This window comes from Prionailurus bengalensis, chromosome X (assembly GCF_016509475.1).
Source record: "Prionailurus bengalensis isolate Pbe53 chromosome X, Fcat_Pben_1.1_paternal_pri, whole genome shotgun sequence".
Taxonomy (NCBI): Eukaryota; Metazoa; Chordata; class Mammalia; order Carnivora; family Felidae; genus Prionailurus; species Prionailurus bengalensis.
Genome location: NC_057361.1, coordinates 16453118 through 16477720, shown reverse-complemented (window position 1 = coordinate 16477720; position 24603 = coordinate 16453118). Strand labels below are relative to the sequence as shown.

General features: G+C 38.4%; 1 protein-coding gene across 3 annotated transcripts in view; it reads left to right on the top strand.

Moving 5' to 3' along the window:
* Positions 1–516: 516 nt before the first annotated feature.
* RPS6KA3 (ribosomal protein S6 kinase A3) overlaps positions 517–24603 on the top strand; it is a 121048-nt gene continuing 96961 nt past the window's right edge. For 2 of the 3 annotated variants that reach the window (XM_043570658.1, XM_043570657.1), the window contains exon 1: positions 875–957. Coding sequence is in view for 1 of the 3 variants with exons in the window: in XM_043570656.1 (XP_043426591.1) it covers positions 889–957 (69 nt within the window). In the remaining 2 variants the exon portion in view is untranslated. Of the gene's footprint in view, positions 958–24603 lie in introns of all 3 variants that reach the window. The other variant, XM_043570656.1, reaches the window with a different exon arrangement.

Genomic DNA, 24603 nt, shown 5'->3' with positions numbered 1-24603 from the left:
GTGGGGTGCGTTAAGGAGGGGGGGCAGGTGAATGCTCAGCGTGTGAGCCTGGATAGGGCGGGTCCTGGCCCATTAAAGGATGTGCCCATAGACATGACGTGCCCACAAATACCCACCGAGGAGTCAGACCGAAAAGACACCCCACGCTCCCTCCCCGGGTCCTTGGCACCGGACTGCGCTCACTGCACCTCGCCCATCTCTCTCCCCAGCTAGGCGGGGCCACTGTTTTCTACATCGCTAAGTATCCTCCGACCTGCTCGGACCCTTGGCAGTTAAAAGCTTTTAGCCTTTCGCTCCTCTTGCCCTTCCCCTCTTCTTTCCCCCACCACCCGCCGACGCCTCCAGATCTCTCCGGCTCGCCCTTCCTGAAAGTAGGCGAGGCCCAGAATCTCCGGCTAGGGCGAGGAAGGAGGGAGGGGCAAAGCGCGGCGGCAGGGGGCGTGTCTTCTCAAGCCCCGCCCCCGGGTGCGCGCGGCGGTGGCGGCGGCGGCAGAGCCTCGCTTTGAGAGACAGGTATCGCTTAGGCGCCATGTTGTGAGCGGAAGTGGGGGAGCGCGCGGCCGCCGCTGTTCTGCTGGGAGCGGGCGCGGGAACCGGCGGGGGGGGCGGAGCTGTAGTCCCGGCGGCGGAAGGAGGAGAGGAAGAAAGGGGCGAGACCCGGTGCCCGGCAGCGGCGCGAGGCTCTCGCTTGGCGCGCGGACGTCGTCAGCCAGGCGCGCGGCGTTCGAGGCTCGGTGTCGGCGCCGAGCCCTCTCCCGGGCAGCCTGCGCTGGTGCTGCTGCTGCCGCCGCCGCTGCTGTCGTGGGGCTCGGGTGGCGACAGAGCGGGGCCGGCCGCGGGGCGGGCGGGGAGGGAGGAGGCGGTGAAGGCGGCGGGCCGGGGGGGAAGATGCCGCTGGCGCAGCTGGCGGACCCGTGGCAGAAGATGGCTGTGGAGAGCCCGTCCGACAGCGCTGAGGTGAGTGCAGCCCGGCGGTCGGGGGCTGGTGCGCCCCTCCCCTCGCCCCCGCCGGCCAGCTCCCCTCCCTGGAGCTGGCCACTTGGCCCCTTCCTCTGCCGCTCGCGTCTCCCCTTGGTCCGTGATTCCGGTTTGGGTAGTTGGGGTTGGTCTGTTTGCCCTTCTGTTCCACCCGCACCTCCCCTCCCTCGCTCGGGGGGCTGTGGTGTGGTGGCGCGTGGGGTTTGGAGTGGGCGCTGGGGCTTTGCAAGAAGCCGATTTTAATCAACTTTGCGTGGGGGGAGCGGGAAGCGGAGCGGGGGCCGGAGAGGAGTTGGGAAGTTTGGCCCTGCCTGGTTGGGCCCCCCCCCCCCCCGGATCCCGGTGACTCTGGGGTGTAAGGGAGGGGTATGGATTGGGTTCATTGGGGAGCAGGGACTCTCGAGTCCGGCCAGGGGAGAGAGTTGGTGCTTTGAGTCGGGCGCGCGGGGACTGGAAGGGCCCAAGGCAGGGTTGGCGACCTGTGGGGGTTTTGGTTAAGGGGTGCAAGACAGCCAAGGTTTTTGCCTTCCCCCAGTCTGTCTGCCGCAGCGGTTTCTGCTGGTGCAAAGGGGAAAGTGGAAGCCTGAGGTCCTTCCTCCTCCCCCATATCTGAGGTCACTGAGCTCAAGGACCCCATCCCTAGGAGCTTTAACTCGATTTTCCTGTCCTTGGAGGTGAGAGGGTGATATTCAAGGCGATCAGCAGCCGCCGTAAAGGGCTTTCAGGTTTTCTTCGCCCGGGGTGACCGTCCCTGAGACAACCAACCGAGTGCCCAAAACCCAAACAGTGTACCCAAACACGGCAAAACAGAATTTCCCTGGACACAGCACAGCATCGAGCTTTTGCAGCCGCCCCTGTCCCAGAACCAACTCGGGGTCTGCGAAAATAATCCAGACGAGACCCACTCCTGGGCATCAGCGCTCCTCTCCGAAGTGGAAAATCATTTCCTGATGGTGGCTTGTCTGTGATTCTTCCTTCTTGACTTTTTGCTGTCTTCTATCCCCGCAGCGGACTTTGGGGGATTACAGGATGATAGGCTGCGTGTGTGTAATAGTTAGTGAGTGACCCCATTTCTGGAAAGCATGACTGAAACGCGGGGGTGGAATGGGGCAGGCTCGGATGAGTGGTGTACTTGGCGGCAGCCGCTGCCCTGCCGGCCTCCGCAGTGTGAGAGGTGGATAGGGTTACCGGTTACGTCAGTAAGACCGAGGCTCAGTTTGATCTGAGCGAGATGCGGGACACTTGCATTCTCGGGTATAATGGAGGGGGAGGGGGATCAGTTCAAATCGCTTTTCAGTTTTTTTCCTAGTCACCTCCACTGCTGTTTAAAATGTTCACTTGCTCTCCCTAACGTGAGCAGAGTTGTAATAGTGCTTACGACTGGTATTTTGTGACTTGGACCATATTTTTAAAATCTAAACTAAACGCTGCTTTTCAATAGAAAAGATCTTGAGATAAGTTACTGAATATTTTTTAAAGGAAATCACGTTTATAAGACTAGCAGAATTACATTTAAAATTATGTTAGCCCGTTTAATTCTATAGATGTTTTATAAGAAAATTGAATTTAGAACGTTTAATCATTCTTTGAATGGATAGTGTGAAAATCAGTATACCAATAGGGTCTTTTCATTCATTTTTTCCTTCACGTTTTTTTTTTTTTTTGCGTTAAACAGTGTAGCTAAAAGGTTAATAACATGTTCTCAAAGTGCTGACCTTGTGAAAAGAAATTGAATTTGCTTTGAGCCTGATTGTTACATGCAAACGGTAACATTTGCAACTCATAATCAGTCCACATTTCTGCTTGGCACGTATCAATGTGTTAAAAAAAATCATTTAAAATTCCACCTTATCCTTTTTCTACATAGCATACTTTTGGATAAGGAAGGCACAAAACTGACACTTAGTATATGCCAGATACTACATGCTATTTCATCTTATCCTTCCTGTGACCCAACATAGTACGATTGTGGTCCTCATTATTACAGATTAAGAAACTGAATCTCAGAAGTTAAGGGCCCAAAGATTATAAATAGTAAATGGCAGAGCCATAATTCAAACCCAGGTGCATGTAATTCATGTGCTTCGCTTTATATTAGCTGCTTCCAATCCTTTGTGGAAAAATTTAGGGTATAAATAAGCCAGTAGTTAGAGGTAATGTATTTTTCAGAAACAGTTATGATAATATAAGCAGTCTCACTTGTTAAAGCCTAGTTATTTCAGTTACTGTCATGGTCTCCAGAACCTGGCAGATAGGATTCCATAATTTGCCATGTTCAAAGAATCTTCTTGATATTTTGGCATAAGGTATGTCACACAGAGCTAGTGTTGCCTAGATTAATTTTAAAAAGATTTTTAAAAATTGACTGTAGATATTTTGCCTTTAGTTGTTCAGCTGTTTCAAGTAAATTACTTCTGCTACAACTTTGGAAATTGGAGCCAGTAAGGAAAAGGGTTGAGAATTTTCATTCAGAAGTCTAATATTGGATTTATTATTATGCCATCTCCTCCTCAGTAAGGAGTACTTACCAGAGAGTAATTATATTTTACTAGAATAAAATCGGTTTTTTGAAAGTCATGTATTTGAGTAAATACATCAAGTTTTTTCTCTCCAGGCTGAAAGGTTTCAGGGTTGGTCTCTATAGGAATTTAAATTTGTGGCCTCGAATTTCCTAGTAGATTGTGAAATCTTGTAAGCAGACACTTTTTCCTCTGTATCCTCAGCACTTAACACAGTGCCTGGCACATATGTATTATGGACCCAGTAGATGACCACTGAATGAATTATGATGGTGAGGAATAGGGTGATTATCAATCTTCTTTCTGTTCTTATCATTTTAATCTTACATTGAAATATGAACAATCTTAAAAGACCTGACTACCTCACCGACAGTACAGGCAGTTTCTTCATTCCTTTACATGGCCTTCCTGCTTTCAAACCTCATATGGGTTTCATGATGCTCAAAACAAAACAAAACAAAACAAAAAAACCCTTGTGGTTAACTCAAACATGGGTCAGAACGTGATAGGCTAGAACTAGGCCAAATGTTTAAAGAAGCAAATTTAGGATAATAAAGGAAGTACTATATAAGCAGTCAAGGTTGGTACAAGATTAAAAACAAAATAGCTTCCTGAGTAGTCCAGGTGAATTCACAACTCTTTAATGAGTTATTGAAAGATGCTAGTATGTTTTTGAGTATCTGACTGTTTAGGAGATGGGTATCAAGGACTGTGGCTCTTCTGTAAATTCCTTGCCACCGCTCTCAGAGATAACACTTACTGGATCATAAGCCTGACCTCAAGTGACACTTTTTCTCAGTTTTCAATAAAGGATAAATGATAGTAAATTTAAATAAGAACAGTTTTCCAAAATAATAAAATTAAGGTTATGTTTGCTTTATAGAAATGTGCTGTATAAAAATAGCTGCCTTGAATTCTTTTAAATAGCAAGTACCCATAATGAATTAAAATATTAACTACATAAATATTTTCTTTATAAAAATTTGAGACCCTTGTGTTAGAAACTATCTTCAGTGGATATGCATCCATTTTTATCTTCAAAGATCATACTGGATTCTATAGTATTTCTACTACATTGATATTAGGTTTCTTATATTTTATGTGTAGGGAAAAACATTCTATTAAAGTATGATCATTGATTTTGAAAAAAAATGTTTCATTAAGTTTCTTTTCCTTTTCCTGTTCATTTGTACCACCTTTCAGGGTTTTTTTCTTTCCCCCAAGTGAAGATCTGAGGACAGGACAGGTATTGTTACATGCCAACTGTTAGAATAACTGTGACACATTACTGAACACTTCATTGTTTTCACTGATTATGATATAGGATGTCAGTTTTTGTTAAACTTAGGAAAGTTTGTTTTATTTTGACAGCTCCTCCTATACTAATTAGGTTGACCCAAAATGTGAAATTTATTTGGTACATTTAAGTTTTAACATAGAGATAAACTTAAAGAAACAAGTATAGGCAGACTTTGCCTTTTTTAAAAAAATTTTTTTTAGCGTTTATTTATTTTTGAGACAGAGACAGAGCATGAACGGGGGAGGGTCAGAGAGAGGGAGACACAGAATCTGAAACAGGCTCCAGGCTCTGAGCTGTCAGCACTGAGCCCGACGTGGGGCTCGAACTCACGGACCACGAGATCATGACCTGAGCCGAAGTCGGACGCTTAACCGACTGAGCCACCTAGGCGCCCCGACTTTGCCTTTTTTAAAATATGTTTAGGAAATCACAATGAGTATATCCTATTTTTATATAAGGAGAGTGGCATAATTGGGATGTTCACTCTTGACCTAGGACATGATAATCAGTGAATTACAGATTGATCAAAAATGTAGCAGATCATTTATCAGAAGTCTGAATGGCAGAATTGTTGCAAATATTTTTAAAAAATTTGTCATGTACTAAGAAGTTTATACCATTGTGATCATTAACAAGATTTGCTCTAGAGTTCCATGTTCCAGGGACATGTGATATACCAGGCTGTGAATGTTGGGTGACGTGAAAGGCCCCGGTTTGCCAAGTGCAGACCAGATGCTTTAGACCCAGTGATTCAGATTACAGTGTACAACAGTGACATCTTGGTGGTCTCTTGGTAATGCATGAGTGTGATAGAGCTCAGTTGTTTATGTGTTTTGGTGGATAACAACTTTCAAAGCCTTGGGATACAATTGTGCAGACATATATATTATATATCTGATTCCCCAATTCACATAATAGAAAATACAAACAACTGTATTTTAATTCTTGGCATTAGATGTCTTCCCCTCCTGCACTTCAGAATTGATACAGTTTTCCGTATCATTAATCTGGAACAGTTAGCAGATCTCATATATTCCAGTTTGTCAGTTTAATACCAAATAACATAAAAGCAAAGATAAAATAACTATAAATTTTAATTGTTATGAAATGTAGAGTTAAAAAACACAAATGTATGCATTTTATGAAGCAGATTTAGGATAAAATGTATCCATATAAGACATAAGTTTTTCATACATTTTATATGTCAGTTGCTAGCAATTAAATATTTCAATTTTACTTATCTCCTTGAAATTGAGAAGGCACTTTATGAGATAATTTGAATGTATGGCAAAGTGTTAAAGAACTTAGGCTTTGGAGCCATACAGACCTGGTTTTGAGTCCTGGCTCTGCCACTTAATAATTTAGTAATCTTATGCAAGTTGTTTAAGGTCTCTGTGCTGCAACATTCTAATGTGTAAAAAGAGGGATGAAATAATACCTACCTCATAGAGTTGTGGTAAGAATTAAATGATAATATACATAAGGTAGGTGGTTCAGTGCATGGTTTAAGTGTTTAATAAGTAATATAATGAATCCTGTCTCTAACTGAATTGTCTGAGGAAGTTCTCTGTTTTTCCTCTGGGGTGATTTTTTCAGAATCAAGTAGAGCAATTAAAAATGATTTGTTTGATCTGTTTAAACAGAGCCATTATAATATCCGAATATAACTGTAAGGGTACGGTAAATGCAAATCTCTTGAATCTTGTCCCTTTTTGTATTGTTCCCCTCTTTGATATCTTCTTTAAAAGGGGAAAACAGATAAAGAACATTTGAAGAATATGTGTGGAAGAAGGAAGAAAGAAAAGTTCACATTTCAACATTGGTCAAATTGGAAGGCATCTCATAGTCCATGGCATACCATTGTTCAATTAGCAGTGTGTTTTTTTTTTTTCTGTAGTGATATAGAAGATAACAGTGTATCTTACACATGATAGTGCCTTATAATTGATGAAACCTGGTGTATCCTGGTTGTCAACTTCTTGAAGGAAGTATGTCCCTGAAGAAATGTATGAAGTCAATATATAGTCTCAAGAAGTAGAATTTTAACTTACTTTTTAAAACATATCAAAACAAAATGTACACACTTTTTATACTTTAGGATTGATTTTGTTAATTTCACTTTTAGGGACAGAAATTAATATGGCACACCTCCCTCCTCATTACTCTAAATACATTTGTTTTGGTTATTTGAATATGCCATGAGGAACTGGTTTTTTCTGTCTAGAAATATAATACTTTGGATTTAGTCTGTTATGTGGTATTTGTACTTAAAGAACTTTATGTAGGGTATGCAGCATTTTTAGCTGGGAAGTCTCTGGAAATGTTAATGGGGTATCTGTGCCCCAGCAACCATCTCTGCCATCCAAAACCAAAAACATACAAACCAAAGGAGTGAGACCTAATCAAATGAATTTGGGAATTATAGAGTTAAACAGGGTTTGACCAATGTCTTTACTGCATAACTTCATAGAACCTTGAAGATGATGTTATCTATGATGAATCTGCAAAAAGGATATAGCCGACAGCATTTGAGACTTGATGTCAGAACCCCTTTTTCATGAACCATATTGAAGTCTCAGAGGACACAAGTGCTTTGAAGGACAGTTTTGGACAGTCTGATAACTATAGTAACATGATCCAGTATTGCCTGAAAATGAGCTGTTATGTTTAATTGACTCTATCAAAGCTTTTTTCTTTAACTGTCAAGAGTTTTTGTTTGATTTTGGATTGAAATCTTGTAAATTAGATTGTAGAACAATTTTCCATCTTAATAGTGGGCAAATATAATTCAAATAAAAGCTTAAGATAACTTAAACTTTTTTATTCCATGTTCTGAAAATTAATGGTCATATTCTACCATAATATCAAGCTAATTGCCCTCATTAAGTGGTTTCTATATTGACTTGCTCTGTAACTTATGTCTCAAATTCTTAATTCTTAAAAACTCTTTTTATCATTTGGCAACTTTATGCTGCCATCAACCTGCCTACCTCCCCCACTCTCCTTTTTAAATCAATTGCTTGTAATTTGCAGTTACTAGAAAACAGCTAAGGTTAATGATAATTTGATGCAGTCATTTTTAACTTGGGAACCTTGTTACACTTGCAGCTTACCAAATAATGTAAAATAACATCCTTACCCTTTTCATGATCTCTGTGTGTCGTATACACATACCTCTGGGATCGAGGGCATTTTGGACACATTACCTACTGATAAACAGTGTTTTATGCTTCAGCGTACAGTGACTGAATGGCTCACTTCCTGGCATTGCCTGCTCTGCATATTTACCTTCCTCTCTGGAAGGTGTCAGTAGAAACGACTGTGAATAAGCTAAAGAGCAGGCAGCTATAAGACGGAAAGCTAGTCCTGCTGCCCCTCCTGGAGTTAGGTGTCCATGTTGTCTTTTGGAGATTTTTGTTGGGATTTTTTTTTTCATGAAATAGTGCTAGTTTCCTGACTATTAGCTACCCTACATTTATGTGTAAACCAAAAATGTTGTTACACTTCCTGTCATTCTTCTATTAGTATGAATAGAATTACAGCAGTAGCATAATTTAAATCAGATTTCCCTATCTTAACTAGTATATCCATGGTATCTTACATACCTTAAAAACTAGTTAATGTTTAATCTACCATGTAAATTGACTTTTATAATCTTGATAATGATGATCTCATCTTCAAACCTGACCTGGTCATCTAGATCTCTGTGAGCTTGCCTCTAATCCTGTGGTCCACAAAGCTTGTTACAGGAAACTTGGTTCTGTCATTTGATATGTGTTAGAAGTAGATGTCAAGTGATAGTCTGAAGCCAAAGATCACTTTGACATAATAGATTGCAGTGTATCTCACATACAGTGTTTTGGGAGAAAACTTGTCTCCAGAAATGTCATAGGACCTATGCTAAACACCTCTGTTACCCAAAACGTTATTTCAATTTTTCACTTTTAGGAGCTTGAAAACAATATAAAATAATTGAAAGATTCACTTAAAAACAAAACAAAACTTCTAGATCAGCATTGTTCGGTAGTCACTAGCCACATGTGGGTATTGAGCACTTGAAATGTAGTTAGTGTGGCTGAGGAACTGAATTTAAATTTAATTTGAATTTAAATAATCGCATGTGGCTATCGGCTACCACATTGAACACCACAGTTCTAGATTATGGGATTAGTACAAATCCAACTTTTTTTCTACACCAGTGTTTTTCAGCCCTGCATTCTATTATTTGTTATTTTGAAATTAATAGGCTAAAGCTTTTTCTAAATGAAAACATATTTACTATGCGTTTTCAAATTATGTTTAATCAGCTTTGTCTTGTTCCTCGACTACCCTGAAGATTTTTTATAAACTCTACTACATGGTATATGCCCTTCAAATCACCATTCTGCACTTTCTACAGTTTTGCTAGTTTTACAGTGACCTTTATCATTGAAGTGATAACACCAAGCACTGGGGAAATTAAGCTATCAAAAAATGTTATATTTTGTTCACTATACTGTGCTAATTAATACTAGAAAAGTGGATTGATACATCCCATAGATTAATGTTTACTGAATGCCCTCTCTGAATGGACACTGTCTATATCAACTTGAATGAGGTAGATCTAATTCTTCTCAACCTACAGATGAAGAAAGGAAGCCTAGAAAGGTTAACTAAGCTGCTCTTGGTTGCACAACTAGTAAGTAGAGAAGGCAGGATTCAAACCCAATTATCACAGGTTGCAAATTCCATTGACTTTCCACTAGACTACCCTGCTTGAGTTGAGAACAGCATGTAGGTGAGTGACTTGTTCAAGATGAAATCTCCTATAGGGAGAGAGGTTCTAGGTGGTTTACATGAGAAGATATTTCTATGGGAAAGTATAGGTAGAGTTATTAAAAGTGAAATTGGTATTACTCTCCAAACATACTATGGGTTAAATAGGCTTTTGTGAGCTGGCCTGAGAAACAGTGTGACATTGTACAGGAAAATGTTTTGGTATTTCTAAACAGCTGTCTTACAAATGAACATTTGAAATAAAAACTACAGTATTTGGAAAAAGAGGGGCTGCCCAGATGTTAATTATCAGCTCTTCACATAGAAGTCCCTAGGTGTGTGCTCAGGGAACTGTGCTCTGTTTTTGAATTGCCACATATTAAATCATTATCTCCTTATACTTGCATCTTTTCAGAAAAGTGTATTTGACACTCCCTCAAAGTATCAGAAAATAGGATATGATTCAGTCTGAAAAAGTTACCATCTATCTTGCTACAGTATAAGAAAAGGAAATTAAAGAAATTTTGCATAATCATTGGCGGGTTTTTTCCTTTGTGTGGGTTTTTTTTTTTAACTGTTAGGTTAAATAGCCCTAATTAAATTTTTTAAAAATTGTGATATGATTTACATACCACAAAATTCATTCTTGTAAAGTATACAACTCAGTGGATTTTAGTGTATTCACAAGGTTCTGCAACCAGTAATTCCAGAACATTTTCGTCACCCCAGAAATAAGTCCATGCTCATTAGATGTCAGTCCCTATTCCTTCTTGTCCCCATTCCTAGCAACCAGTAATCTACTTTCTCTATAGATTTGCTTCTTCTGGACATTTCGTATTAATGGAATCATATAATATGTACCTTTGTGTCTCACATCATTTAGCAATATTTTCAAAATGCATCCATGTTATAGCATGTATCAATGCTTCATTTTTGGGGGCTGAGTAATGCTCTGCTCTGTGGATATACCACATTTTGTTTATCCACTTCTCAGTTCATGGACACTGGGGTTGTTTCCACTTGTTGGCTATGGTGAATAATGCTGCTGTGAACATTTTGTACATACATTTTTCGATTTTCTTGGATATATATCTAGGAGTGGAATTGCTTGGTCATATGTTAAGTCTATATGTAATGTTTTAAATAACTGACAAATTGTTTTCCAACTTGCTTGAACCATTTTACATTGCCAACAGCAGTGTGTGAAAGTTCCAGTTTCTCCACATTCTCACCAACACTTGTTACTTTCTTTTTCATTATAACCATCGTAGTATGCAATAAGTGGGATCTCATTGTGGTTTTGATTTGCATTTTGCTAATAACTAAGAGTGTTAAGGATCTTTTCACGTGCTTTTCGTCTACTTGTATACATAATTGTGCTTATTTTTTACTGATTTGGAGACTTAAATGGAGTGTTTGCTCTAATGCTGTTAATAGAAGATCCTTATCTATGCTTTGTTGTATACAGATCTTCCTCAATTTAAATTGGGTTATGTTGCATCATAAGTTGAAAATATCCTAAGTTGGAAATGCACTTAATACACGTAACATACCAAACGTCATAGCTTAGCCTAGCTTACCTTTAACATGCTCAGAACACTTACATTCACCTAGAGTTGGTCAAAATCATCTAACACAAAGCATATTTTATAACAGTGTTGAACATCTCATGTAATTTATTGATTACTGAACTGAAAGTGAAAAACAATTATTTTAAGTTTACTGGTTGTTTATTCTCATGATCACATAGCCACCTGGGAACCATTCCTTGCCACTCCCAGCATCATGAGAGAGTATTGTACCACATATTGCTAGCCCAGGAAAAGATAAAAATTCAAAGTGTGGTTTCTACTGAATGAAATTAAATACTCATTTTTGCACCATTGTAAAGTCGAAAAATCAGAAGTCAAACCATCATAAGTCAAGGACTGTTTGTACATATTTCTTCAGAAAACTTAGTTTCAATCTGTGCTTTCAATAGATTTGTTTTCATCTTTATATATGATAAATTCAAAGCTTTTCCTAGAATTCTGGTTTTCCAACTGGGTCAGTAGAGCCCTATATTCTATGGAGACACCTTATATTACCTCATCACCTGGACTACCCCTTTTCCCAGCCAGAGCAGAGTTTCTAGAGGAACACAATGAAGAATGTTAATTATAGGAAATAATAGCAAGAAAGCAAAGAGCAAAGCAATGGTTTTTTCCTTACAGTCTCTTCAGTCTTGTTATACTGTTCTATAGTTTCTTATTTAAAGCAAGAGTACAGGAAGTAATGGAAGGTCAGTCAAAACCAAATGTCTAGACTCTCCGAAATTAAATATAAGTCAGTAGATAAATGAATTCAAGAATCCATTTCTTAGGTTAGGTGAGATATACAGGTGTTTCATTTAAAGAATTAGGAAAATGCAAAACAAAACCGTTTGCCTCCTTTCCTTCAAGTTCTGCTGGCTATTGGTATAATTTAAGAGGAATAACTATCACAATGGATTTTGGTAGCAGAGTTGGTGTTTCTTAAAGAGAGAAATGTAACAGACAAATTAAAAATAAGATTACCTTTGGATTATCGAAAAGAGCTCATAAATGAATTTTAAAGTGAACTTTTCACCCTGGCTGTTCTGAGTGTGTAAAGTATATTACTAGGTGATGATGAATGAAACAGAATTTTTTCCTTTAGAATATTATAGTTAAAAAGTACTGAAGTGGACGGGTAGTTAAATAACATGAAGCAAGCTAAATTAGCCAGGAATGTTATAAACAGATATAATTGGAACTTTAAGAGAAAATTATGATCCATAATGCTATAGCAATTTTCCATAGTGCATTTTTAACCATAATGTAGAAGACTAGAAAGTAAATATTATTACCCTTGACACCCAATAAAGTTCCTTTTAAAATACACATACACACACAAAGAAGATAAATGTTATTTTCAACATAAAATTAATTACTTGGGGGTAGACTTCTGGTTCTGCCCGCTGGAGGAGCCCTATTCCTCCTAGGTTCTCTATTACAGCTAAAACACCTTAGACATAACACATCAAACAAGCACAGGAACACTGAAATGTGGAAATAAGGCAGACTTCCTACAGACTTTGGTACTCAAGGAATGACGCTAATAGTGAGTTCCTTGGGTTTTTTTTTTATTGCCTCCCATGTATCTTGGACAGGGTCCTGTAAAAGCCTCCAACCTGAACCACAAACAGGCACAGACAAAAAGGGCATCAGGAAAAGTCTGTTCTCTTTAGCCAAGTGACTGGGGAAAGGGTAGCTGAACAACAGTTGATTTTTTGGTAGGACACTCCCTACTATAGCCAAACACTCCAGAAAAGCCCTATCTTACTCCAAAGAAGCAAGTGGCAGTGCTTGATTTCCTCCACCTGGTGATTTTAGCTATGCAGATCAAGGACCTCATATCTCATTCCCTGACTAGCAAAAGCAGACAACACTTTGATTCCCCCAGCTGAGTGGTTTTGACAAGTGGAGTAGGAGTCTGATCTTCCCTCACTGCCCCCCCCCCATCCCACCACCTGCAGAAGGACGTGATGCTGTCACTAAAGTAGTGTCAGTGGGGTCTAGGAGCCAAGTTGAGCCTCAACCCCAATCTGGAAACGAGACTTAACAAAGTGATGTGAGGCAAGGCTAGTCCCCAGTAAGCCTCCCCCTCCCCTTTGTTACTGAGGAGCTGAGCCTACCCCATCACTCAAAATCAACAAGGCAGAACAAGATGATTGGAGGTGGACTAGTCAACTCTGCTTCCGTTCCTTCCTGATGTGATTGGGGCCTGGTGGACAGCTCAGCCTCCACCCCCATCTGGCATCTATAAGGCAGAACAAAATGGTGGATGGCAGGGCTGGTTGGCCTTCCACTTATCCTGTTAGATGGGCCCTTCTGGAAGCTGAGCTCTCCACTCTACCTTATAGCAACAAAGCAGTGTGAGTCATCCCTCTGCTTTCTGTCTCCCTTTTGTCAATGTGATCCATCAGGGAGCTTGCACCCCTACTCAGAAGCAATGCGATGGTGCAGGTTGTTGCCCAACCTTCACTGGGACCAAGAATGTAGCTGAACTTCCATCCTACCCCTGTTCAAAAAAGCAAGAGTCATTGCTCCTATTTTCCCAGGGTAGTTTCTGTGGGTCCCAGCGGTAAGCTGAACATACACATTCACCTTGCCCTCACGCTACATCTCAACTGGTAGACTGCCTGCTAAAAAAGATTAAGTAGGATCCAGAGTCTTATCTCCAAATGTCCATTCTTCATTTGAAGAACACTATACTAAGAATCAGGAAAATCACAACATGAATGAGAAAAAAGTCAACTGATACCAACACCAGGATGCTTCAGATGTTGGAATTATCTAACAAGGATTTTAAAGCAGCAATCATAAAAATGCTCCAGTGAGCAATCACAAACACATTTGAAACAAATGAAAAATTAGTCTCAGAAAAGATGCAAAGCAGAATATGGAAACTTTAGAACTGAAACATAGAGTAACTGAAATTTGCTACGTGGGCTTAATAGAAAAATGGAGATAACAGGAAAGAATAAATTTGAAGATAGAACAACAGAAATTGCCTGATTTGAACAACAGAGGAAAAAATGAACTGACAAAAAATAAGAGAGCATTAGGATTCTGGGGAACATTAACAAAAGATTTATGGTGGACCTGAGGAAATAATGGCTAAAACTTGCCCAATTTGGCAAAAGACAAAATCTTACAGATTCAAGAAACTGAAACCCAAACAAGATAAACCCAAAATAATCTATGCCCAGACACATCAAAATCAAACCTTTGGAAATGAGAACTTGTTTAATTGGTATAGAGTTTCAATTTTACAAGATGAAAATGTTTGGAGATCGGTCATACAACAATGTGAATATGTTTATTTACTTAGAGGGAACAAGAACATGGGCAGGGGAGGGGCAGAGACAGAGAGAATCTCAAGCAGGCTCCATGCTGTTAGCCCAGAGCCCACTGTGGGGCTGGACCTCATAGATCGTGAGATCATGATTGAACCGAAACCAAGAGTAGGACACTTAACAGACTGAGCCACCCAGGTGCCACTGTAAATGTATTTAACACACCAGTGAACTGTACACTAAAAAGTGTTTAAGATGGCACATTTTATGTTGTATTTTACCACAATTTTTAAAAATTTAAACTAAAAGGCAATCTTGAAAGCAGCTAAAGATAATGAACTATTACATATAAGGGAACAATGATTCAAATGATGACAGATCCCACATTAGAAACCATGGAAGCCAGAAGGAAATGGCACCATTTTTAAAGTGCTGAAAGAAACGAATTGCCAACCCAGAATTCTATGCCCAGTGAAAATATCCTTCAGGAATGAAGGTATGTTCAAAACAGTCTCAGATAAAGGAAAGCTAAGAGAATTTGTCTATAGCAGACCCTGGAAGAATGACTACAGGTAGTTCTTCAAGCAGAAAAGAAATTTTAAAAGAAGGATCTGGAATATCAAGAATAAAAGAATAACATGAATTATACAGTCTTTTCCAGAAAAAAAGAAGAGAAAACACTTCACAACTCATGTTATGAGGACATTATTGCCTGAAACCAAGACCTAAAGACAGTACGGAAGAGAAAGCAGTATAGACCAGTATCCCTCAAGTACATAGACACAGCATCCTCAACAACTATTAGCAAAAGAAATCAAGTAACATATGAAAAGAAACGTACACTGTGATCAAATGGATTTTATTCCAAGGATGTAAAACTAGCTCAGTATTCAAAAATCATTTGGTATAGTCCACCATATTAAATAGGAAGAAAAATCACATTGTTAATTGTGCAGAAATGCATTAAACTGGATTAAACATTCCTAACAAAAACTGATCAAACTAAGAATAAAAGGAAACTTTCTCAGTTTCATAAAGAACATATACCAAAAACAAAAAAACCCACAGATAACATCATACTCAATGGTGAAAGACAGAATGCTTTCCTCTTAATATCAGGAAGGAACAAGAAAAGGATGTCCTTTTTTAAATGTTTGTTCATTTTTGAGAGAGAGATGGAGCACAAGCAGGGGAATGGCAGAGAGAGAGAGAGAGAGAGACGGAGACACAATCCAAATCAGGCTCCAGGCTCTAGGCTCTGAGCTGTCAGCAAAAAGCCTGACGTGGGGATTGAACCCATGAGCCATGAGATCATGACCTGAGCTGAAGTTGGACACTTTACCAATTGAGCCACCCAGGCGCCACAAGGATCTCCTTTCTCACCACTGCTATTCAACATAGTTCTGGAAGTTCTTAACAGTGTAATAGGCAAGAAAAGGAAATAATAAAATACATACAGATTGGAAAGGAAGAAATAAAACTGTCCCTATTTACAAGTGAAATGATTATCTCCAGTGCAAATCCGAAGGAATCTACATAAAACTAAAAATAATAAGTTCAGCAAATTTGTAAGATACAAGATGAGAATCCAAGAATAAATTATATTTCTGCATACTGACAATGTGTGGAAACAAAAATGAAAAGCAGTACCATTTGTAATTGCTCAAAAAAATAAGTATAAATCTAACAAAACATGTATAGGACTTTATGGGACTTAAATACTGAAAACTAAAAGTGCCAATAAAAAAAATTCAAAGATCTAAATATAGAGAAAGGCATGCTGTGTTCATAGGTTGGAAGACTCAGCATACTAAGGATATCAGTTCTCCCCAAATTCTTGTATAGGTTTAACACAAGCTTATTTTAAAAGTTATATGGAAAGGTAAAGGAACTAAAATATCTACTACAAGATAAAAATAAAGTGGGAGGATCCACTCCACCCAATTTTAAGACTTACCATATAGCTTTAGCAATCAAAATTCTATGGTACTGGTGAAAGGATAAACACATAGATGAATGGAATATAATATAGAACCCAGAAATAGATGCATACAAGTACAGCCAGTTGATTTTTATCAATGCAAAAGTAATTTACTGGAAAAAGGATAGGCCTTTTCAACAGTGGTATGTGGAGCAATTACAGATCCATGGGTAAAACAATAAACTCATATGAAAACTAATTCAAAATATATCATGGTGAAATTAAGAGTATACTTATCTTGATGAGCACTGAATAATGTATAGAATTGTTGAGTCTCGGGGCGCCTGGGTGGCGCAGTCGGTTAAGCGTCCGACTTCAGCCAGGTCACGATCTCGCGGCCCGTGAGTTCGAGCCCCGCGTCAGGCTCTGGGCTGATGGCTCAGAGCCTGGAGCCTGTTTCCGATTCTGTGTCTCCCTCTCTCTCTGCCCCTCCCCCGATCATGCTCTGTCTCTCTCTGTCCCAAAAATAAATAAATGTTAAAGACACAAATTTAAAAAAAAAAAAAAGAATTGTTGAGTCTCTATGTTGTACACCTGAAACTAATGTAACACTGGTAACTATACAGCACTTAAAATAAAAAATAGAAAATAAACTTTCTGCTAAAAAGACACACACACAGACACACAAATCAACTCAAACAGAAAAAAAAATGTATCATGGATTTAAATGTAAAATATAAAACTTTTAGAATTGAAACCTAGAAGAAAATCTTCAGGACTTTGGGCTAAACCAAGAGTTTTTAGACCAGACACCAAAAACACAATCCATAAGAGAAAAAAAAAGTAGACTTTATCAAAAAATTCAAAAATTTGCTCTATGAAAAAGACCCTGTTAAGGGGATAAAAAGACAAGGCATAGATTGGGTGAAAATATTTGCAAACTTGTATCTGAGACAGGGCTTGTATCTGGAATATATAAAGAACTCTCAAAACTTAACTAACTTAAGCCAACCAATCCATTTAGAATTCTGACCAAAGAAATGAACAGATATTTCTCCAAAGAGGATATATGGATAGCAAATAAGCATATGAAAAGATGTCAGTATGGTTAGCTATCAGGGAAATTAAAATTGAAATCATGAGATAATCACTACACACCTATTAGAAAAGCCAAATTAAAAAATAGTGACAATACCAAATGTTGGTGAAGATGTGGACAGACTGGATCCCTCATGCATTGCTAGTGGGAATGTAAAAGGATACAGCCTTTCTGGAAAATAGTTTGGCTGTTCAAAAACTAAACATAAACTTACTCTGTAACCCAGCAGTGAAAGTCCTGGGCATCTATCCCAGAGAAGTGAAAATATATGTCCAAACAGAAGTCTGTACACAAATTTTCATAGCGTCTTATTTGTAATATCAAAAAATTGAAACCAAATGTCATTCAGTAGGTGAATGGTTAAACAAGCTGTGGTACATCCACGCTGTGGAATGCTACTCAGCAACTGAAAGGAATAGATTATTGATACATGCAGCAGTTTGGATGGATCTCAAGGGAATTCATACTTCATGAATAAAGTTACATACTGCATAATTCCATTTATATAACATTCTTGAAATGCCAAAATTGTAGACATGGAGACTACATTAGTAGTTGCCAGGGTTAAAAAGAGGGCAGGAGGGAGGTGGGTTATAAAGGAGCAGCACACAAGATCCTGGTGGTGATGAACTGTCAGTATGTTTATAGTGGTGGTAGATACAGAAACCTATAGTGTGACAAACTGTAGAACACATGCACACACAACCTGTAAAACCAGTGAAATCTAAATAAGGTCTGGGCTTTGTACAGTATACATTTCCTGGTTTTGACAGGAAGTTAATGTAAGATGTAACCCCTGGGTTAAAGGTATATGGGACCTCTCTTATTTATCCAACTTCCTGTGAATCTATAATCATTTCTAATTTAAAAGTTAAAAAAAGTCAGCACTAGATAAAATTCGATGTCTATTCTCAATTAAAAATTTAGTAAAATAGGAACAAAAGGGTGTTTCCTTAATGTTATTAAAAAAGAGTCTCACGGGCCCCTGGGTGGCTCAGTCGGTTAAGCAGCCGACTTCCGCTCAGGTCATGATCTCGCGGTCCGTGGGTTCGAGCCCCTTGTCCGGCTCTGTGCTGACAGCTCAGAGCCTGGAGCCTGTTTCGGATTCTGTGTCTCCCTCTCTCTGACCCTCCCCCGTTCATGCTCTGTCTCTCTCTGTCTCAAAAGTAAATAAACGTTAAAAAAAAAAAAAAAAAAAAACAGTCTCAGACCAATAGCCAGCATCATGCTTGATGGGGACATATTTTAAGGCAATCTCATTAAGATTATGCCTGCTGTTTTCACCTCTATTTAACATTCTGGGAGAGTTTACTAATGCAATTAGACCAGAAAATCAGAGTATTAAAAAGAATTAATAAAGGATTACTATTCATAGTTGATATAATCATCTACTTGGATAATCTAAGGAAATCACTAAAAAAGTTCTTTAAAACCAGTGAGGGTCTAATAAGGTGGTATTATACAAAATATATTAAGAAATCAATAAGTGGCTTTCCTAGTTAGAAATGGTAATGGAAAAAAAGTCATCCAAAATAGTAAAAAAGATTAAATGTTTGAAAATTAACATAATAATCAAAGGGCAGGAACTAAATGAAAAAATTAGTTGCATTAAAGAATAATTTGAATAAATTGATAGGAAAGCCGTGGTTCTTTAAATTATTTTCAGTAGGATTTAAGGTTTGTTTTTTCTTATTGTTTATTTTTTAAGAATCGAGGGTAACTTTTTATTCTGTCTTGAATGAACCCAGATTTTTAGTTTTTAAAAAATTTCTTACGCGTTTAGTTACTTTATAGCTTATCTGAGCAATTAATAGTAACAATTTTTAGTAAAATGCTGTTATTAATAGTGTTTATGTTTAAATATGCAGCTAGAATTAGTCATGGAGTTATAAGTGGAAACTATATCTTTCATTATTTTTTCAGAAATAAGCCTTCCTGCCAGGTTGTGTTTATACCTGTGGTAATTTTTAAATATGTATACCCATATTTTTTTTAATGAGTGAGTAGTTTGGATTGTTTTTTCCCCAAGTAAATTCAACTCCCAACTTGTCTAAAACACTTTGTGTTAAGATCCAACTTCTACTACACAAATAGGAATTTTGCTTGAATGTTAAGCTCTAATTTATGGTGTATTTGAGCAAATCCCATTCTGTCTTGTTTTACTTACTTGCAAGCTATTATTGCTGCCTTCTTTTTGTTCATAAGGATGTTTGTAAGACTGTATATCTTTATTTTAAGTGATTTTTAACCATTATATTATCAGTAACGTATGTTGGGTTCACTTCAGCAAACATTTAAGCATCACTTGTTTTACCAATGTGGAGACAGAGGAAACAGGTTCAGGTCCTTTTGCCACAGTCACATAACAGAAGTTTGGGCTTTTTTTTAAAAAAATTTTTTTTAACGTTTATTTATTTTTGAGACAGAGAGAGACAGAGCATGAACAGGGGAGGGGCAGAGAAAGAGGGAGACACAGAATCCGAAACAGGCTCCAGGCTCTGAGCTGTCAGCACAGAGCCCGACGCGGGGCTCGAACTCACGGACCGTGAGATCATGACCCGGGCCGAAGTCAGACACTTAACCGACCAAGCCACCCAGGTGCCCCCCAGAAGTTTGGGCTTTGAAGCCCATCATCACACTGTATCTGTTTTAGATAGGAGGGCTTCATTAAGCCTCTGGAAACCAGATGAAATCATTAGACTTGTTCCTGAGACTCTTAAATTAGCCAACCCAAGTAATGCACTAAAGAGTTATCTAGTACTCAGATTTTTAGTCCTCTACATGGAAGTGGATGCATTAGGATATGAGACTCATCAGAATCCCCTCAAATATTTGTACTTGTCATTTTCTCTGGCAAGATGAGCAGGAGGAAAGAGAAGCTAACACTGAACCCCCTAGACCCTGAACTTTACCAAAACCTGCAGCATAACCAGTATACAGATCTTACGGATTAGAAAACTGAGGCTCATGTTAGGTAACTTGCCCAAAGTCACACCTACAGTAAAGGGCAAAGTCAGGTTTTGAAGCTTAATATGTCAGACTCCAAAGCCCGTGACCTTTTCTCTACCCTGTGATTTCCCAGACTTGTCTAATCACAGGAGTCACCTAAAGTACCTGTTTAAAAAATGAAATACCATGAGGCCATGGGGCTTCTGGAACTTCTGACTCAGCTTGGGATAAGGCCAGGTAGTATATCCTTACCAGGAGTCTTAGGTGATTCTGGTCATCAGACAGATTTGGAAAATACTACCAACTCCATTAGAGTACTAAGAGGTGGGACTTGAACGTATTAGGAAAGCAGGAATAAGTTTGGGAATTTAGAGGACCTTAAACAACAAGTTGACAATTAGTTTTCAACACAAATGAAATAAGAATAGTAAAATTGGGGGGCACCCTGCTGGCTGTCAGTGGAGCATGCAACTCTTGATCTCCGGGTTGTAAGTTCCAGCCCCATATTGGGTGTAGAGATTACTTCAAAATAAACATAAAATCTTAAAAAAAAAGAAAGAAAGAATAAAAAGAATAGTAAAATTGGATTCTGGAAATCATAAAATTGGTTTAGGTTCCTTATTTTGCACAGAAAAACAGTGTTTTATTTTCTTAGTATTTCTCTTTCAGATGACAACATTTAAATGATTGTTCTTTCATATTCTCCTTGTTTACACTTGGGAACAAAGGCACCACTGAAGGATATAGATAAAACTGTAGTTTTGATGCAGAAGAGAAAGAAGGAGTTAGACTTAGAAATAGCATCAAAACAGGGGTGCCTGTGTGGCTCAGTCGGTTAAGCGTCCAACTTCAGCTCAGGTCATGATCTCACAGTTCGTGGGTTCAAGCCCCGTGTCCATCTCTGTGTTGACAGCTTAGAGCCTGGAGCCTGCTTCAGATTCTGTGTCTTTCTCTTTTTGCCCCTCCCCCTGTCACGCTCTTTTTCTCTCAAAAAATGAATAAACATTTACAAAATTTAAAAAAATAGGGGTGCCTGGGTGGCTCAGTCGGTTAAGCCTCCGACTTTGGCTCAGGTCATGATCTCACAGTTCATGGGTTTGAGCCCCGCGTCAAGGTCTGTGCTGACAGCTCAGAGCCTGGAGCCTGCTTCAGAGTCTATGTCTCCCTCTCTCTCTGCCCCTCCCCTGCTCACACTCTGTCTCTCTCTGTCAAAAATAAATAAATGTAAAAAACTAAAAAAAATAACATAAAAACACCTTTAAATACAGAATCTAATTTCCTCAGGTGTAAAAGCTCTACAAATTTTAAATAACTTTAATCCTTAAAGTCACAAGATTATAACATTCTCAAGCTGGAAGAGCTCTTAGATATCCACATATTTTATGGATGAAGAAACCACAACTCAGAGAGGCTTAAGGGCTTGCCCACAGTCCTGTGGCAGACTTTCAAATCCATGCTGACCAAGGTTCCATCAAACTCATGGATTGCAGATAAGTACCAGAAAATAATGACTTTTCCACAATCATATTGCTTTTTAGAAGTTAGTTTAGTGGCAGATCCTGTTTACCATAGATTCCCTACTTTATCTAATTTTATGGTTTCTTCCTTCTTTAAATGCCCTACTGAGAGTGTAAATATATTCAAAGGGATTGCTTTTAGGAGATTATGCAATTTGAAATACTGTGTCTGAACGATATGTTAGAAAATGAACCATTGCCTTCTTAGAATAGTGTATTTAACAAATGGACACTTTCAGAACATGTGTAAATTGTGGAGGAACTCAAGCTTTCTCTACTTGTTAGTATAAATTTTTATTTTATAAATAGAGAGAAATGAGCATAGGTAGATGTCTGTACATGAATTCTGACTAATATGATAGCATTTCTGTGTAGGAGGATGAGCTTTGAATTCAGACTTGGGTTTGGTTATCTGCAAACCTGATAGCTCTGTGATCTTGAGCAAGTTCGTAACTCAAGTTTTTCTTCTCTGCTATACATAATAACATACCTCATGGTTTATTAATGGTTAATTGGGATTAAATTAGAGAATGTATGTAACATGGCTAACACTGTACTTCGAACAAAAAAACCACTGTGTAAGTGATGATTGCCATTAATATTTTCTTGAACCAGTAGTTATTTGTAAGAATGTTAATTTCTGAATGAGTGCTTTATTTTACTTCTTTATTCAGGTTCTTTATCATAATCAGAAAATATCTGTACAATTCCTGATTTGAAACATTTTGTATTTACTTTATGATCTAGATACAATCTTTATAGTTTTTCATAGATACTTGAAAAGAACATTCTTTTTACATTATAAAATTCAATACCTATTCTAATGTAAATTACTTCAAATACTTTGTCCTTATATTGTTCATTATGCTAGCTTATACGAGTGTGCTAAAGTTTCCCCTTCTATTTTGTGTTCATTTCATGTTATAGTCCCCAAAACATCTTTTGTGTTTTGTTGTTATTCTGTGACTTAATGTTGAATACTACTTTACATTTATTATTTTTAATGTCTTGTTTGAACAAATAACATGCTAATTATAGAAGATCTAAAAAATAGTGAAACCTATGCAGAAGGAAAATAAACAATTTTACTCTTCTGTGAAATATCATTATTAAAAGATTTAAATGTGATTAAGAGTAGGGGTTTTAGATTCAGATTTGGGATTGAATTTAGGCCCTGCTTATTAACCTTAGGCAAGATATTAGACTTCTTTATTTATTGTGACAGGTATTTTTTGAACACCTACTGTGTGCCAGGCATTTTGCTAGGGCCTGAGGATATAGTGCTTAAATAGATGGACATACTCATCTTGAATTAATTTCTTCATTTGTAAATTAGTGATAATGCCTCACAGAGTTGGTAAAAGCATCAAAGGTGATCTATGGTACTTAACATTTGCCTGGTGTATGGTAATTGCTCAGTAAACAATAGCAATTATTATCACTATATGTATTAAGCACTAATTATATTTTTAGTCCAAATCAGATGACCTTTTTAATTGGATTAAGGTTTTTGCCTTACATTTTATTTTTGGCCTTAATATTACAAACACTTTATTTTTATTTGTCCGTTGTGCTATTTTTACCTATTTTGTTTGAATTTCTCTTTAAAGCAGTAAGTATTTGGGGGGCTTGGGGGGTTCAGTCCAATAGGCGTCCAACTCTTAATTTCAGGTCAGGTCATGATCTCATAGTTCATGGGTTCTAGCCCCATGTCAGGCTCCACACTAACAGCACAGAGGCTGCCTGGGATTCTCTCTCCCTCTCTCTGCCCCTCCCTGGCTCTCTGCCTGTCTCTGTCTGTCTGTCTGTCTGTCTCTCTCTCTCTCTCTCTCTCAATAAACAAACAAACAAACTTTTTTTAAAAAAGGCAGTAAATAGGGGCACCTGGCTGGCTCAGTTGGTTAAGCATCCGACTTTGGCTCAGGTCATGATCTTGTAGTTCATGGGTTGGAGACCCACATCAGACTCTGTGCTGACAGCTAACCCTAACCCTAACCCTGGGGCCTACTTCAGATTCTGTGTTTCCTCCTCTTTCTCTGCCCCCTCCCACTTGTGCTGTGTCTGTCTCTCAAAAATAAAGGGTAAAAAAAATTTTAAGGCAGTAGTAATTTTATTACTGTGCATATATAGTAATATATATAGTAATGAAATAAAATATATATATATTTGAAGGTTTAATTATTTATTTTTGAGAGAGAGGGAAAGAGAGAGAATCCCAAGCAGGCTCTACACTGTCAGCATAGAACCCAGTGCAGGGCTCTGTCCTATGAACCATTAGATCATGACCTGAGCTGAAATCAAGAGTCAGTCACTTAACTGACTGAGCCACCCAGGCACCCCAAGAGAATAGTATAATGAACTACCATATTCCCATAAGCCACCCTCAAAGATTATCAACTCATGTTTCATCTATACTCCCCTCACCCCCCATACACACTCTCTTTTCTTTTCCCTGCCTCCAGTGGATTATTTTGAAGGGAATCCTAGATACATAAATTTATATGTAAATATTTCATTTGTATTTCTTAAAAGATAGACTTTTAAAATAACTAACCACCATACCATCAAAACTCATAAAAATGCCAATAATTCTGTAATAGTATCAAATTCTAGTAAGATACTTTTCTTTTAAATAGACACTTTAAACTTTACATTTCTTACATTATTACTTTTGGAATAATTTCTGTTGTAAGTTTTTTATTCTTGT